Here is a 17,474-nt window from a genome sequence, read left to right as displayed (position 1 = left end):
CAATGATATATTTTTATTAATTTTTATATATTTTAAATTTTTATAAAATAAAATAATTAGTTTATATTTAAAATTATTTAAATGTGTTAAAAATTATATTAAAATAATATTTTAAATTAAATTAAATTTAAAAAATTAATTAATTATATCATATTGATAAAATTGATTCAAATCAAATCAATTCAATTTGAATCAAATTTTAAAATTTATAATATTATATATTATCAAAATAGCTAAATCGGACCGTTTTCACTATTTAGTTCCACGAAACATCTTAATCTTCCTCTACAAACAAAGTGGCTGTGGATCCCATGCCTCGATCGCATTCTGATCGAAAATGACTGCAAATGTGGGGCGAGACACGCTGCCCTGGACCATCTCTGCATCTTGGAAAACCTTTTCACTTAAAGGAAATTAGGAATATAATACAGACCTTCAGCAAATACAACTAGAAATCTAGAATTTTCACCTTTTTAGTTTAATTTCTTTTTCTTGGGTATTAATGATAGGAGAAAAATTTTATGTTTTATTACCGACCACATTTGTGAAAAATATCAGTTGATGTAGCAGTCATCACTCAACAAAATTGACAAGAAGAAATTAGTTCATGTGGCTAGTAATAGAAAAAAAAAATTACAAAAAATTATATTGTTATGGAAATTTTTACCTTTAAAAAACATAATTCTTGTGGAGTTCAAAATTTTGTTATTAATGGAATATCAATGGCTCAATCCATCAATGGGTCTATTCTGTTGATTTGTTTGCTTCGGTGTTCAGGTTGTGGAATAAAATGCATAGCTTGTCACTTGGGTTAGATAACTTACAAAATTAGAAGTTTCCACACAAAAAGTTAAGAATGAAGAAAATAAGAGGAAATAGAGAGGGAAAAAAAAGGGTGAAGTTGCTTTCATCTACTATAAAACATTACAATCACCCAACAAGAAAATATCACCCTGTAAATTTATTTATAAAAAAAAAATCACCCAGTAAAATTAATTTTATTACTTTTTTATGTTAATCATTGCACAAATTTTAGAGAACGTAAATGGTAAAGAAAATATAAATTTAAAATTTAATTTAATTAATTTATATAATTATTTTAAATAATAACGTTTAATAGATTTAAAATTTAAATTTTATAATATTTTTATTTTTAAACTATGATTTTTTTATAAAGAATTAAAAAATATTTTACTTATAATTTTTAATATAATCATTTAATTATTTATAGTAATAAAAAATATATATAAATTAAATATTCATAAATATAAATTATAAATAAAATTTTGATAAATCATACTTCCTTTAGGTAATGTTTGGTATTTTTGTAACAAAACTATGATAACATAATCATCAAGGTGATTTTATTATCAAAGTAATTTTATTACTCGTTATTTAAAATTATTTTATTTTGTTAATAATCATTAATTTTTAGAATTGAAAATCATTGTATTTTATATTATTAAAAAAATAAATATTATTATATTTAAATGTACAAAAATAATCATACATATTGTAATAATTATATAAATTAATAATTTTAATGTCGTTTAAAAATAATAATTTTTAAAATATTAGTAATATTTTATTTATTTTATAATAAAATATAATTAAATTAATAAATATATTTATTGATAGATAAATTGATTTGTGTATGTATATATATATATATAATGTAACGAAAATATTTAAATTAGAAAATAAAATAATCATTTAAGTTTACAATAAAAGCAAAACAAAAAGATTATCTATATATAAAATATTAAAAAAATACAAAATACAAAAATTATTTTTAAACATGTTATAATAAATATTAATTTAAAAGTATCAAAATATATAATTATAATTTTAAGAGAAAAATAAAATTTTAATTCAGATATTAGATATAAAATATTAATTATTATAAATTTTTTATATTACTTTATTTAGTTGATAAAAATGTATTTATTTTTTAAATAAAAATTAAATTATATCTTAAGATAATAATTTAATCATTTTTGATGATTTAAAATTATAATTAATACTTGTCATATAAAATAATTTAATCAATATATTTAAATTACTATGATTTTTAAAATAATTATTTTACACCAAACGCCATCGTAATTAATTAATTATATACTTTCAAAAGTTGATCATTAAAATTTGAAAATTTTACCTTAGGAATTGGAATCTATTGACGTAAGCTGAATGGGCCCTTTTCTAGTTCTCACCTCCCATATCACCAAAGAGGAGAAAATAAAACTCTATAAATATGGGTTCAAGATTACCAAACCTAGGCTTGAAGACGCCACTACAAAGGCATCTTCCAGGTCCTTCTCCTGCTCTCCCTCCTCCTTCCTCTTTTCCAAAAGGCTACCGTAACTCTTTCTCTTCAACTTTCCAACACTGGACCTCTTGTCTCCCGTGCTCAATCCCCGAAAAAGCATGGTCGGACCTAACCCCACCATCAAATTCCTCTGCAGTTACGGCGGCAAAATCCTCCCTCGTTATCCTGACGGCAAACTCCGTTATCACGGCGGTGAAACCCGTCTCCTTGCTGTTGATCGCTCCATTTCCTTCTCTGGTGAGTAGATTCTTTTATCCTTTTGTCAACCAAGTTATTTTTTCTGTATTTATTTTTGTTTAGTTTTTGAAGTAATATGGTTTAGGTTAGTCATAAGTTAAAAACGGGCGTTGTTTTAAGTTGGAGAAATGATGAAGAGTGAAATATATTATATGGTACAGAGCTGTCGTTAAAGATGGAAGAGATGTGTGGGAAAGCGGTGAGTCTACGTTGCCAGTTGCCAACAGAAGATCTGGACGCCCTGGTTTCGATCACTTCCGATGAGGATCTCGCGAATCTCATTGAGGAATACGATCGCGTAGCATCGCCACCGTCTTCTTTAAAGATCAGAGCTTTCCTTTCGCAGCCAAAATCCACTAAAAAACCAATTTCTCCTCCTTCTTCATCATCGGCTTCGTCTTCAAAGTCGGTAACTTCATCCACTCCCAGGTTCTCCTGTATACGTCAGATCTCGGGGACTCCTGTCGCTTTCCCTCTTTGCTCGGAGAAATCTGCGGGGAAGAGTAGTCCTTACTATGGTTACCATGCTCATCATGGCAACCCTAGTCATATTTACCTTATTCATAACGGGAATCACTGGCAATAGCAGCTGGCCAAAAGAAATGAAGGATCGTAATTTAGTAACCCTGTTATGATCCTGTTTGGATTGCTGAAGAACAAGTAAAAGAATACTACCCGTATAGAACTAAAAAAAGAACTAAAGAACCAAAGCTATATGATGTATTTGGAGCTGTAAATCGTTTAAGGACTGCTTTTGATGATGCGTGGCCATTAATGAATTTTCCACTCCAGTTTCGTTTTGGATCATCTCCCAAAAAACCCAAATATTTCTTTTATGATGGTGAGTTTTTTTTTTTGTGGAATGTTCGTTGTCCAGTTCGATTCACTTCACTGTTTACAGCTTCCCCCATTTTTTCACTTCTTCAATTTTCGGTTCCGTTCAAGCGCCATTTGCACTAATCATTCAACAGCAGCAGATGTTTTTATGTCAGATCCAGTATTTGCGTGTCACGTTCCTTTCTCTTATCCTCAACCGCCTGTGTGTCCAACGCGTTTCGCCGGCTTTATTCTCTTCCTTTTTCATTGCGTATTTTTCGTGTCTCCACATGTTTCTTTTCCTCCTTCACCCTTTTTTCTTTCTCTGATCTTCTTTTTCCATTTTTGCATTTTTCCCTGGTTTTCTTTTGATTTTTCCCATCGCTTTTATTTATTTATTTATGTTATATTTACTTTATTTGATTGTAATTCCATTGTTTTGATATTTGCAGGTTAACGAAGATATTAAATGAATGGGGCTTAATGAAACACCAAGCAGCCTTTGAACGATCCGAGGTAGCAATGGACGGAAAGTAATGTAAGTTGCTTTTACTATATTCTCCTTTTCAGGTTTCTTATTTCTTTTCTCGTATTATTAGTGTTTTTTTTTATACTAATCTAAAATTTTCTTTACTTGTTTATAGTAGTTTTTATACACCATTTTCATGTCAAGAATAATAAGACAACCCTTTATTTTATATAAAAATTAATTGATGACTTATAAAATATAAACCATAATGTCTTCTCCATTAAAGATTATTGCATCAATGAACTTGTAATTACAGGGTCAGTCCAAACCCCAAATTACTCCCCTATTTCAAAGACTTAAATCAAAATCAAGTTGTAATTATATTCAAATATGCTTGTGTTAGTTACTTAATTGAATATGTAACATGAGATGATGATGAATCATTTTAAGGTGAGTTCATGTCGTTTTATGGGATTTTTTTTTTTTTTTTTGGTATCTTTACCACCTTCTGACGTAAAACCAATAGGGATAAACAGATCATTCTGATTTCTGAATCTTATAGTACTAATTTCTATGGTAAGATTATGATATTTAATATTAGTACTAAATACTCTGTGATTTGGGTGTCCCATTATTTCTTCTATTCAATGATTTGAAATTTCGTTCCCGTTGATGATCAGTTTTGGGCCATAGCTAACTCTTTATCAGTGATTTTAATTTTTGACCAGATTCGATATATATTATATAAATTATATATGTTAATGGCAAGGGGGCAAAGAAGCACCGAATCAATGATTGTCTTAATGCCAAACAAAATTCCAACTAGGCAATAGCAATAAATTCTGGAAGCATAGGATTGGGGGACCATTGGAAGAATCGGATGGAGCATTACCGGAATTTGTTGAACATGCAATGGAGGGAAAGCCATAAAACTGTCCCATTTGACGTCTGGTATACATATGAATTATTGAGGGTCTTGTGGGTATGATGATTGTATGTTTTCTTGGAAGTCGGCCTGGTTAGTAACTTGGGGGCTGGATTGACATGTGAAAGAAAAACAAGTCAGAGAGGAACGGAGGCAGTATTGGAAGTAGGGAGCATTGAGTAGAGGGTTCATAACAAGATACCTTTACGAAGGATTGGTGTTGATATGATCAATTGACAGTTGATTTGTCCTGACATAGACAATTGGTTTATTGTCAGACCAATTGAGCTGATTTAGCGACCAAAGCGTAAACTGGGGACTATAACAGAACTGATGAACAATATAATAATAGCTGACAAATAATTTCGTGATAATAAAGAAAAAGAAGATGAAAACAGAAAGAAAAAGACGAAAGTTTCCTTCAAACAAACACAAAGAAGAGGATGAAGAAAGTGCTGCCAACTCTATCAGTCTATGATTTTTTGTTCAAAGGAAGGGTCTCCACTAACGTATCATTCAAAAAGAAAGATTCCCTTTGCTGACCCATGCAATTTTGGAGAGATACGAAGGATTTATTTATAACATTAAAATTGAATTAACAAAGGGAAAACAAATATGAAAGTGAGTTTGATGATTGTTATCTTCTGGGGATAAAGATAAAGTGATTTTAAGGTTATCCTACCCCACCATGTCCGATCTTTTTTCTTTAATGTTGTTTTTCTTCTTAAGATGAATATGATTTAAAAAAAAAAGAAAAAAACTATACTGAAAAAGATGCCAACAAGAAAGTATAAGCTTGATCTTTAGTCAATTGGACCTAAGTCAGCTTGGACTTCTAATACTTCTGTTTCCTTCACCTTATAAGATGGTTAGCATAAGTTATTTACATCTATTTATAATATATAAAAGTAGGGATGTCAAGAAGCTTTCGAACCGACGAAAATTGAAATTGGTGTTTGATTATATTTTTAAATTGTTATTTTAATTTTTTAGTATAAATGTTAATAAGATTTATCCAATTTGGATCTTAGATCGCTCACTCTCAGTAAGAAACACTGGGCAGAATCCCGGTTCGACAAATAGGATTTTTGGACCATGAGAACAACTCACTATAGTCGAATTGGGCTCTGCTACTCGGGTCTCATTTGGGCCCAGAAGCAGAAGAAACTGAATTTTTTTTTTTAGCCGAAAGAAGAAACTGAGTTCAGAATGCTTTTCTCAGCATCATCTTTATCTGTACAGTTTCGAAAAAATCAGGCTGATTAGAAGTCCACCCCCCCGCCCCCACCCCCCCACAAAAAAAAAATCCCCGTATTTTAATTTGAATCTAAAACTATTTTATTTTAATATATTTTTCAAGGAACAAAGTAATAAGAGATTCACAAAAATTGCACAAGTTGTTGACAATCAATCGTGTATGCTGTTGTGTAAACTGTTAGTAAAGTATTGAATTTTTATTTTCAATAAATAAGATTCAAATTTTAATAATTTTAAATATAAAAAAAATTCTCAAAGTAATTCATATCAGGATGTAATGATGGGCCATTAACAAATAATCCCATCATTAAATCCAAGTCCAATATTGAACTTAATCTCCTAACAATCATTTATTATTATTATTATTATTATTATTATTTGAGAAAGGAGATTCAAATTATATTTTTTAAGCAAAGAATCTTACACCAAGCCTTTGAATAATTTATCAAAATCTTGGCAAAAAAATAAAAATTACCAAATACATTCCTGTCCAAAATCTTAAAAAATACTTTTTATCTTTACACCTACAATTCTTTTTTCATTTTCAAGTTAGATATTTTATGTATAAAAAATATTTTTTATTTTTTAGGAGTTAAACAAAAAACACCTGATTTCAAAGGAAAAAAAAAAAAGAACGCTTAATTAATCTACTAATTAAGACTTGTTTGCATGTACATGCATGGATACAATTATTAAAATAACCATTAACATCATTGGGTGATCATGAAAATATATGGTTTTAATTAAATAAATAACATGAATACATTTTTAGCATTTAGTCAAAGAGATAAGTTGAATAAAACGCCAACATGGCCGCTCCATGTATAAATGATCAAAATGTACAATTAATTCTTGTGTTTTTCACAAAATGGTGGATTTAATCTCTATGCATTAATTTATTAAAATTGAATCCTTAAGTTTTTTTGAATTGTTAAATATAATTCAATTATTAAAATGATTAAAATTACGCCATTAAATTTACTAATATGTTGTTTAATCTTAATGACATGGGATTAACCTAAATGACAGGACTCTAATGGCATTGTCTTTGTATCGACAGAATTCATGTCATTACGATCAAACAACGTGTCAGCAAACTTAACTGCATAATTTTAATTCCATTTGTGATTGGACTACATTTAACAGTTCATAAAAAGTTCAGGGATTCAATTGTGACAAATTAATGTATAGGAAGTAAATCCACAATTTTGTGAAAGTACAAGGATCAATTATACAATTTGAGCTATATAAATTTATTATCACCATTATTTTGTTGATAACTATGTAATTTTGGATGTAAACTTTTTTTTTCTTTTATTTAGATAGTTAAAATTAATCCAAATCCATGTTATTTATATCACTCAGTTAAAGTACATGAAGTAAGGTAAAATTAAAATATTTATTTAAATCCTATTGCATCCGTGTCAACGTAATGAATGTATAACTTTATTGAAAGTTAAAATATTAAGCCAATCCCATCTTATCTATATGACTTAGTTAAAGCCAATGTAGGGGACGTGTATCCCTTCAAAATTTAAGATTGAAAATTTGGATTTAAATACATATATTGACATACGGAAGGACGTTCATTGGTAACAATACTTGAAAATAATAATTTATAGCACATAAAATAATTATAAAGCTTCTTGCAAGCCTTTAATTAATTGATAACCACTAAACTATTATGGCTTTAATTTGATACTTATGGATTGGGTGAGACCAAAGTTAGCTTAAAGTTGAGCTAGTAAACGTGTTAGATTTGTCAACAAAATTGATTGAAAGTTAAGTTGATGAACGTGCTAGATTTATTAAAAATATAAAGTTAGGAAACATCAAAATTAAGATTTTAGAATATATTTCGATACTCAAATCATTCAAATGTTTGAAAAAAGTAAAGAAAGAGGCAAAAAAAAAAAAAAAAAAAGTAGAAGGAAAGAATAAAAAGAGTGTTGAGAATATTGCATATCTGATTTAGTTCATTTTTAAATCTCATGAATGATGATGTAGCTAGCTGGAGATATGATTATTTGTCTTGTGTAAACATCGGTTTTGTCTTATCTTTTTTAATAATAATAATGATTTTAATAATAATAACAATAAAATTGATTTAATTAAAATTAAAAATAAATTAATTATTACAAATTAATAAAATTAAAAAAAAAAGACACAGAAATGTCCAAACGAAAAAAAAACAAAAAAACATAATAGCTGGTGCCAGAGGGTGCCGTACACGGCATCGATGGCCGCCCACACCCCTGCCCAACCATCCACGCCCCTGCCTAGCCATCATACCACTACCTTAGCCATCGTACCCCTGTCCTGTCCTTTCACCAAAGTCTTGTTCACCTCCTAGAACATGCCAGAAACCTAACTCTCCATTCCCTTAAAGCCCTAGCTTCTTTTCCCTTTCAGAAGCTCTAGAATCTAGAGACAGACACCCAAAAACACCAATCCCATCAGACTCACTCACCAGTACCGATCCCTCTTACCCATACAAATACCCAAACAGAAAAATAAAAACAAAGACAAATAGTCCTCCTCGTAGGGAAGAACCTTAGCACCAAACCTCCTTGCAAGAACAAAAAAATCAGATCAGTCTTCATTTTACAAAAAAAAAAAAGAGAAAATTTCAAACCTCAATCTACGTCGATTGGGGCAATTTCTAGCGAAAAAAAGGCTGGATCGAAGCTCAGAAGAATACAAGGAATTTTTTAGACCCTTTTACAACTTTTCGATCGCCAGCGACCGACGACTGACGACCGACGATCGGAGACGTCGACCAAAGTGGCGGACGATCACCATCCGGTAGCCTAGAGAGAAGGGCTCTAAAGAAAAAGAAAGTTAGAGAGAGAGATGGGAGAAAAATGAAGCAAATTTTTTTTTTTTTTTGCTTTTATAGAAGACTGAAACTCAAAACGATATCATTTAGAGAAAGGCCTAAAACGACGTTGTTTTAGCCAAGAAGATCTGCGCGTTAACCAGGACCCGACCCGGGGTCCATGCAATCGACCCACCAACCAGCCTCTTAAATCGATTTGACTAAATCGGACCGAATCGCTCTTTAGACCGAATTGAACCGCTCATCAGTCGGCTCAACCGAACCGCACGCCAACCAAACCCTTTTACGATCCAACCGAACTATTGTTGACCGGACCATTGACTGATCCAGTTCAGGTAAAAAATTTTTTTTTTGAAATTTTCTATTTTTTATATATTATTATTTTTATTATTTTTGGTATTTATTTATTTATTTATGCATGATAAATTTTTAAATTTATTAGAATAATTATTTGATTATTTTTTATTGATAATAAAATGAAATAAAATAGGATTATAACTAAAAAAAAGTAAAAAAAATTTTAAAATGCTAAATAACAATAATAATACTTTAAAGGAATAATAATAAGAATAGATTTTTTTCATTTTCCCTGCCTAAATGTTGAAGGGAATAAAAACATACCCTAAAATATAATTTCGCCTAGATGTTGAGGAATTATATTATCAAAATATAATAATAATAATAAGATTAATAAATAAAAAAATAGATAATAATAATAATAATCCTCATTAAAATATATATAAAGTATAATATTCTTAAAATTCATAAAAATTGAACTTGCTCCAAAAGTTTGTCTAGATGTTGGAGATTTTTAGAGATGTTCGCGTTCTAAAATTTCAAACCTTAAAACCCTAAACCCTAAAATCTAAATCTCAAATCTTAAAATAAAACCCACTAACCCTAAACCGTAAAATCGAAATTCCAAACCTTAAAATCAAAACCATTGATCCTAAACCTTAAAATCGAAATCCTAAATCCCAAAATCTGAAACTCGAAAACCTAACCTTAAAATCCAAAATTTCAAACCCTAAAACCTAAAAACCTCAAAATTCAAATCCAAAAATCCCAAATTTACACAACTCCGAATCATCGTAAAAAAAAATCGTTCAAACTTTAAAACCCCTAAAATCCCAAAACTATTCTGAAAATCCTAAGGCCACATGTGAAAATCTCATTTGAAATAATTTATTCCCGAATGTTGCCTAGATGTAGGGTATTTAAAAAACTTTATTTCATTAAGTTTTTTCACACTAGTTCTTAATTCGCATTAATAACGGGATTATTAAATAAAAAGTATTAATAAAATGGGATCTTAAATATAAATAGTCATACCTAAGCTCTGCTTAGATGTTGGATAGTCGGGGTGGTTTTATTATACTTAAGAACCCAACTTTACAATTGCATTTCATCTTACATTTTATTCATTGACATACATACATCATCATGTTATTTGTGTTGTATCTCTCTGTCCTTAACATTTACTTGCTACTTGACAATACCGTTATTTATTTTCTCATATAGAACTTAAAAAAAAAAACATTTTTTAAAAATTTGAAATTATAAAATAAAAAAAAAATAATTCGAAGGAAATAATTCTTGATACTCTGCCTAGATATTAGAGAGTCACTAACAATTATCTTCTATAAAGATTATTATTTCATTTTAAGGATTATTGTATTAAATCTTAAGTGAAAAGAGTTATTTTAAATTCTACCTAGATGTTGGAGAGTTTTAAGATAATTTTTTAACTTAAAGATTTTCTCAATATTCTAAATAAAAAAATTTTTTAAAAAAAATTTTTTAAATGAAGGGGAATTAGTATTAAGTTTCAAGTCAAAACCATTTTATCCAACACCGAAAATAGCACATAATTAAATGATAGCAATTTATAGGTGTTGTGGGGGTGCTAATCATTCCTTACACGTAACTGACTATTGCACCCAACCTGATTTTCGTAGATCAAAATTTATCTTTTTGACAAACTTTAAACCCGTTTTTAGAGTTTCATTAAAAATATTAACTTTTGGGTGGCCAATCATACCCTAAAAAAGATTGGTGGCGACTTCCCTAATTTATTTTGATTTTTAAACTCCTTTACGTCCAGCGGTCCCAAAGCCATTACGACAGCTTGGCGACTCTACTGGGGATATTAATTCGAGAGTCAAGTCAAAATTTTTAATTATGCACTACTAAAAATTATTGGATTTAATTGGTTTTATTTGACATTTCATTTAATCTCCTTTATTTTGATTTTTCAAAAATATATATGTTAATAAATAAGATAAATTGTATGTTAGTTGTTATTTTAATTTAATTTTGTATTTCGATTAATACATTACTTTGCACACACTTTGCATATTCATGCATTAGCTCTAGATCCAGGCTCTATTCCTTTTAAGAGAAAGTGAAGTAGCTACGTTTTCGTGATGTGGTAACCTCCGCATTTGCTAGCGAAACATTTTTACTCAGATTGAACCCATTCCGTTAGTAGCCTGTAATGGGTGAGGATTGGAGAGCCTTATTAGTCTATAACAGATGATGTGAGGAATAGTCTGAAAATCTTTAGACACGTAAATCTTAACCCGACATACAGTGAGTCGTAAGGTCCAACCTTAGGATAGAGTCATGCTGTCCATTTTATGAGAAAATTACTAAAACTAGGACACTATGTATATTCTGTTATGTCATACTTGTTCATTCATTTACTCATTTTTTATCTATTTGTTTTATTTATATTATTGATTTGTTTAATTCTTTTGTTGCCTTCAATTTTGTTACATGCATCATATAGGTACCATATTTTTTAGAGGGTATTATTTTAGACCAATCTTCAACAAGAAAAATTTTCAGGAAGCCTACGGGATGTCATCCATGTGTAAGAGCTACTTAGAGGTTAAGAGCTAATCAAAAAGTATTCAAAGGAAAGAAGGAGATTGTTTAGTAGATGGTCACATATCGGTGCTGTCACAGTTAGTGCATATGGCTCTCAGTTAAAATGATATATCAAAATTGAAAGCTATTTGGAAACAGTAGGGAACATAGAGAAAAAAATCTTTTTTCAAGAAATATGGGGATGTGGCACTGCTTATGTCGGTAAAGGTTGATGAGTAGCTGATGAGAGCCGTAATACAATTATGGGATCCATCTTATCAATGCTTTGTGTTCAACCAAAAAGACCTGGCTCCCACGATTGAAGAATATTCTTTTTTTCTTCGAATAGAATTTACCAATCAAGATAAGATCTATTGGAAGGAGCATAAGACTATAGGATATAAAAATAAGTTAGCCAAGATCATACAAGTAAGAGTTGAAGAGATAGACAAGCACAAGAAGGAAAAAAATAAGGTTGAGACCATTTCATCGACCTTTCTGTTTGGGTATTTAAAGAAGTATATTGATACTGATCAGGGGTTAGACGTGTTTGCTTTGATCGTATACGGATTGATGATATTCCTTAAGTTGTTAAGACATATAGAGGCATTAGTGGTTGATTTCTTTGAATAATTAGATAAAGGTATAAATCCTTCACCAACTATTTTGGCAAAGACTATTAGATCACTTAATTTTTATCGAAGAAAATGTGAGGGATGATTTATAGGGTGTGCTCAGTTGCTCTTTGTTTAGCTTAGAAGCCACTTTTGGGGAAAAAAAAACATCATTTCCGCCATTCTCTATTCATTTCATCCCTATCAAGGAGTTTGTTCTAAAGAATGGAAAAAAGATTGGATAAAAGGTCAATGATTGGTGTTTTTTCTTAAGCTCACTAGCAAAGATGTAACGTGGAGGGCACCATGGATGCTTCTTATGACCATCTTATATAGTTATGGAGATGAGTCATGAGTACCTTCGTTAGGAATATAAGGGGCAATAAGTTATGTGTCTCTTATGGTTCAAAGATAATATGACTCACGGTAATTCATCCCTATGACTCAGAGACTCAATTCACTCGAGTTTGATTATGAGACACTCGATTACGTGAAAAGGGTTCATGAAATCATCAAAGCATGAAAGCAAGTCAACCAAATGAGCCTAGCTAGATTTACAGATAATGTTACATAAGATTACCTTGCATTGAGGATGAAAAAGGTTAACGAAATTAGGCCTCTGTTAGTCGATGTTTCAGAAAAGTTACCAACTTCTATTTCAATATCGATATTATTGACTTTTGAGATCGTCCAACAAGAGCTTGAGATTGAAAAAAAAGATTAGAAAAAAAAAAAGATGGCTATGATGGATCAGGTTAACCAACTGAGATATGATTTGATAATAAAGGATGATGCAGTATAAAAGTTGACTAAGGAACGAAAAGTATTAAAAGAAGATTTGTAAAATTTGTATTAAGAAAATAAGAAACTGAGGTTAGACAGTAGACCTTTAAAAGGATCCAAGAAAGATGTGAAAAAATTAAGAGATATGGTGGAGTATTGGAAGAATAAAGCTTAACAGAATAAAAAATTAATCTCTGCACTTACCAAAGAACAATATGAATGGAAAGAAAAACTTTCAAGAGCTTCTGAAAATGTAACAAGGTACCAAAGAGAAAGTGAGAAGCTAAAAGCTGAACTAAGAAAGGAATATAATAGGAATTCCAATTTGTAAAATGAGAAAAAAGTTTTAGAGCAGGAATTAACAAGTTTACAGCTTCAATTGACAAGCAATCAGAGTCATATAAATAAGATTTTGGCTGAATGGCAAGAGAAAAAGGATTATTGGGCTCACACTTGCAATGTAGAGGTGGATGCTCGAGAGATGTGAAGAGCAAAAAGTTTAGGAAGACAGCAATACATCGAACATTTGACTGCTCAAATCTACAAGGCTGTTTGAAAAGCAAGCAACATGATCAAAAAAATGGAAGCACTGGAACGGAAGATTGTACTAACCCAAGGCCACAGTTAGAGATTATTGAACTTTTTTTGTGAAGCTAGAGAGTAATATGCTCAAATAAAATGTTTTTATGGTTTTAATGCAAGAATGATTGGATGATGTATAAAGACTCCTATGGTTGATGAAAGTTTCTTTTTGTTTCGATCGATCCAAGATAATACCCCAATTTGCATTACATTCATTTCATGCATACATTTTAATAAAGGTAAATACTATGATATTATATCATGCGATTTAATTCATGGTTAATAAACTAAAGTTCAAGGATAGCAAAGTCGAGGAATCAAAATCAGTCAATTTCGCATAGATATAATACTCGTTTTCAAACTCGAGCCATGGAGAAAGAGAATACAGTCATATTTGAAAGGGTCAAAAGGGCACAGAAAAAGATACGAGAAAGAGTGATAGAAATACAATAAAGTATCAAAGCACAAATGGCTGAATTAAGATAACTGTTGTCTGGTTCAATGAAAGAAAAAGGAGCCGTTGGCATTTCAAGGACAGGGGAAGAGGTTAATATGGAAGAGCCATTATACCTTTCATGATTTACCTTTTCTTAAGCTCAAGTTCAAGCTCCTTAAGGTATACACGTATAGCCATCAAGTGTGCAGTCATACCCCTATATCAACCATTCAGCAAGTCAACAATCGACCTGCTTGAATACTAATTCGGGACCTATCCCAGTCGATCTCATTATGGTGCCAAATCTTGACGATCTTATTGAACAAAAAAAGTCTTGTGAAATGTCAGAGCCTATTATAAACTCGAAATTACGAAACAAGTATGATCAACTTGAAGAGAGGTTCAAAGCAATAGAAAAAAATGATATCTATGGAGTTGTTGACACTAATGAGCTGAGCCTAGTACCTGACTTAGTTATTTCACCTAAATTTAAAACCTCAGATTTTAAGAAATACGATGAAACAAAATGCCCTTCTGCTCATATTACCATATTCTGTCGAAAGATGATGGGCCAAACCCAAAATTATAAACTCCTGATACACTGTTTTCAAGACAGTTTAATTGGATCAGCAGTAAGATGGTATGTGCAGTTAGATCGAAGTAAAATTCATTCATGAAAAGTGCTAGCCAAAATTTTTATTGCTCAATATAAGCATGTCTTTGATACAATTTCTGATAGGCTATCATTACAAAATATGAAAAAAAATTAACAAAAACCTTCAAGGAATATGCACATCAATGGAGAGATGTAGTAGCATAGGTCTAACCACTACTTACTGAAAAAGAGATAACTGTGCTATTTATCAACACACTAAAAGTCTCGTACTATAACAAGTTAGTGGGGAATGCCACGAAAAACTTATTTGACATGGTAATCTAGGTAGAAATGATAGAGAACACTATCAAAAGTGGTAAAATTGAAGGGCTTGAAAAGAAAATAGCAAGTTTTAAAAAAAAAAGAGCAAGAGACACATGCTGTCACTTATAAAAATTCTTTGTATCATCTTTTTATCTCATATAATCCAAACCCTCTATACCCCTTTACTACCCTACCACCAACCAGATTTCTCAATAACCATATCATTATCGAGCACCTCAACAACCACTATCCAGACTAAGTTTTAGTCCCCAGCCATCCCATTACACCTCTACACCTCCAACTCGATCATTTGCCCAACCAACCCACCAAAACAACAATCAAAGAAACCCATAAAATAATAACAATTGAAAAAGACCTCATTTCGATCCAATTTCTATGTCTTATACCGATTTATACTCTCAATTGGTAAGAGGTCATCTTATTGCTTTTTTCTATGTGAAGCCATTAAAGCCACCTTACCCGAGTTGGTATGACCCTAATGCTAAGTGCGATTATCATTATAATGTTATAGGGCACTCTACTGAAAATTATACGACACTTAAATATAAGGCGCATGGTCTGATAAATGATGGCCTCTTAACTTTTGACACCAAATTCAAGCCAAGTGTCAATGAAAACCTTTTGCCAGATCACATCGGAGGGAATATTAATATGGTGGGTAAGGGAAAAGATGTGAAGATCAAAAGGTGCATAGATGAAATAAAGACCCTTTTTAAACGAATATATGATTGTTTATGTAAGATGAGTATGATTCAACCGTTATTTTTGGATTATAATAGAAGTCATGGAAATCCCGATCAGTTTTACAAATACCATGAAAGATCGGTTGGACATTCGATCCAAAGTTGTGAGATTTTTAAACGAATATTGCAGAGCTTGATGAATGAGGCCATAATTGAGTTTTATAATGAATGTGATGAAAACAGTGTGAATACAATGGGTGACGAGCATTTTAGCAAGTTTTTCATACCCAAACCTCTCACTGTCTACTATGATGAGAAACTGAAGTCGCTAATTGAGAAAATCATCTCTTTTTTCAGGACACCAATGACCATTTATGTCCCTAGTCCATTCCCTTATCGGATCGATAAAGCAATCCCATAGAGATACGATTATGATGTGGTGATGTGAGGGCTTGATGTGACCTCGAATAATCTAAGTATGAAGAATACTACCAAGATGACAGGAATAGGAGGAATGACCCAAAGTGGTCAGATTTACACTTTCAAAATGTCAAAAAGGGCTAGGAAAGGAAAATGTAAGATAGAAAAAAAAACACAAGAGAAAGTCAAGATTCTCAGCCAGTGACAAGCTTGAAAGTGCAAGTTAACAAATCGATATCAGAAAAAGAAGCTTGTGAGTTTTTAAAGATTATTAAGCATAATGAGTATAGTGTGGTTGACCAGTTAAACAAACTGTCAGCTCGTATTTCTTTACTATCACTACTGTTGAATTTTGAGCCATATAGGAACGCTTTGCTGAGAGTATTCAACCAAGCTTATATCGAGCATAATATTTCTATTGAGAAAGTAGATCACATGATTGAGAATATTATAGCCCCGAATTTTATCACATTTAATGATGATGAAATACCTCTAGAAGAACGTGGTAGTGTTAAGGTTTTACATATTACTGTCAAGTGCAAGTCTCATACTATGGTCAAAGTACTGATTGACAATGGATCATCTATTAATGTTATGCCTCTGATGACATTGTCAAAGCTTCCGATGAAATTTTCTCACATGCGAAATAGCCATATGATTGTAAAAGCATTTGACGGAGCACGAAAAGAGGTAATTGGTGATATAAAGATCCCAGTGCAGATCTATTTTTATACCTTTAACGTTATATTTCAAGTAATGGATATCACTCCTGTATATAGTTATTTATTGAAAAGACCTTGGATTCACACGATCGAAGTTGTACCTTTATTTTTACACTAAAAAGTAAAGTTCATTGTAAAAGAAAAATAAGTCTGTGTAGATGATTAGAAGGATTTATTGGTAACAAAGACTTTAACCACTCCCTATATTGAGGCAGCAGAAGAAGCAATCGAATATTCATTTAGAGCCTTTTAAGTAGCAAATGCTATCTATGTCAGAGAAGGGTTAAAGATATTGATCCCTAAATTGTCAAAAGCTACAAATATGGTGATTAAGCAAACTACTGGCAAGGGCTGACGAGCTAGGTAGGGTCTAGGGAAAACTTTACAAGGAATCACAATAGCACCATGCTCGTTTGAAAAAAATAAAAGATGGGGGTTAGGTTATAAGCCTACGACTGTTGATAGAAAGAACGTAATGTTGGAGAAGAAATAAAAGAGAATGGCATGCCTCAAAGGGTAAGATTCGATTGATAGAAAAATGATGTTCCCTT

General features: G+C 31.1%; 1 protein-coding gene across 3 annotated transcripts; it reads left to right on the top strand.

Annotated features, from left to right (window-relative positions):
* Positions 1-2,283: 2,283 nt before the first annotated feature.
* Positions 2,284-16,362, top strand: LOC111281953 (RAF-like serine/threonine-protein kinase PRAF). 3 transcript variants are annotated; one of them, XM_089760751.1, is made up of 3 exons: positions 2,426-2,566; positions 3,835-3,920; positions 5,808-16,362. In XM_089760751.1, the coding sequence occupies exon 3, from the start codon at positions 15,474-15,476 to the stop codon at positions 16,200-16,202; it is 729 nt and encodes a 242-aa protein (XP_089616877.1). In that variant the 5' UTR covers positions 2,426-2,566; positions 3,835-3,920; positions 5,808-15,473; the 3' UTR covers positions 16,203-16,362. The 3 variants fall into 3 exon arrangements, with proteins under 3 accessions (XP_022725533.1, XP_089616877.1, XP_089616878.1); XM_089760752.1 differs by lacking the exon at positions 2,426-2,566 and adding an exon at positions 3,268-3,407; XM_022869798.2 differs by lacking the exons at positions 3,835-3,920; positions 5,808-16,362 and adding an exon at positions 2,728-3,373 and having other exon boundaries at positions 2,284-2,566.
* The last annotated feature ends 1,112 nt before the right edge of the window (positions 16,363-17,474 follow it).

Source organism: Durio zibethinus, chromosome 5 (assembly GCF_047325235.1).
Source record: "Durio zibethinus cultivar Kanyao isolate XHJ-2024 chromosome 5, ASM4732523v1, whole genome shotgun sequence".
NCBI lineage: Eukaryota > Viridiplantae > Streptophyta > Magnoliopsida > Malvales > Malvaceae > Durio > Durio zibethinus.
The sequence above is the reverse complement of the archived record's forward strand: the minus strand, read 5'-3'. Positions and strand labels throughout refer to the sequence as shown.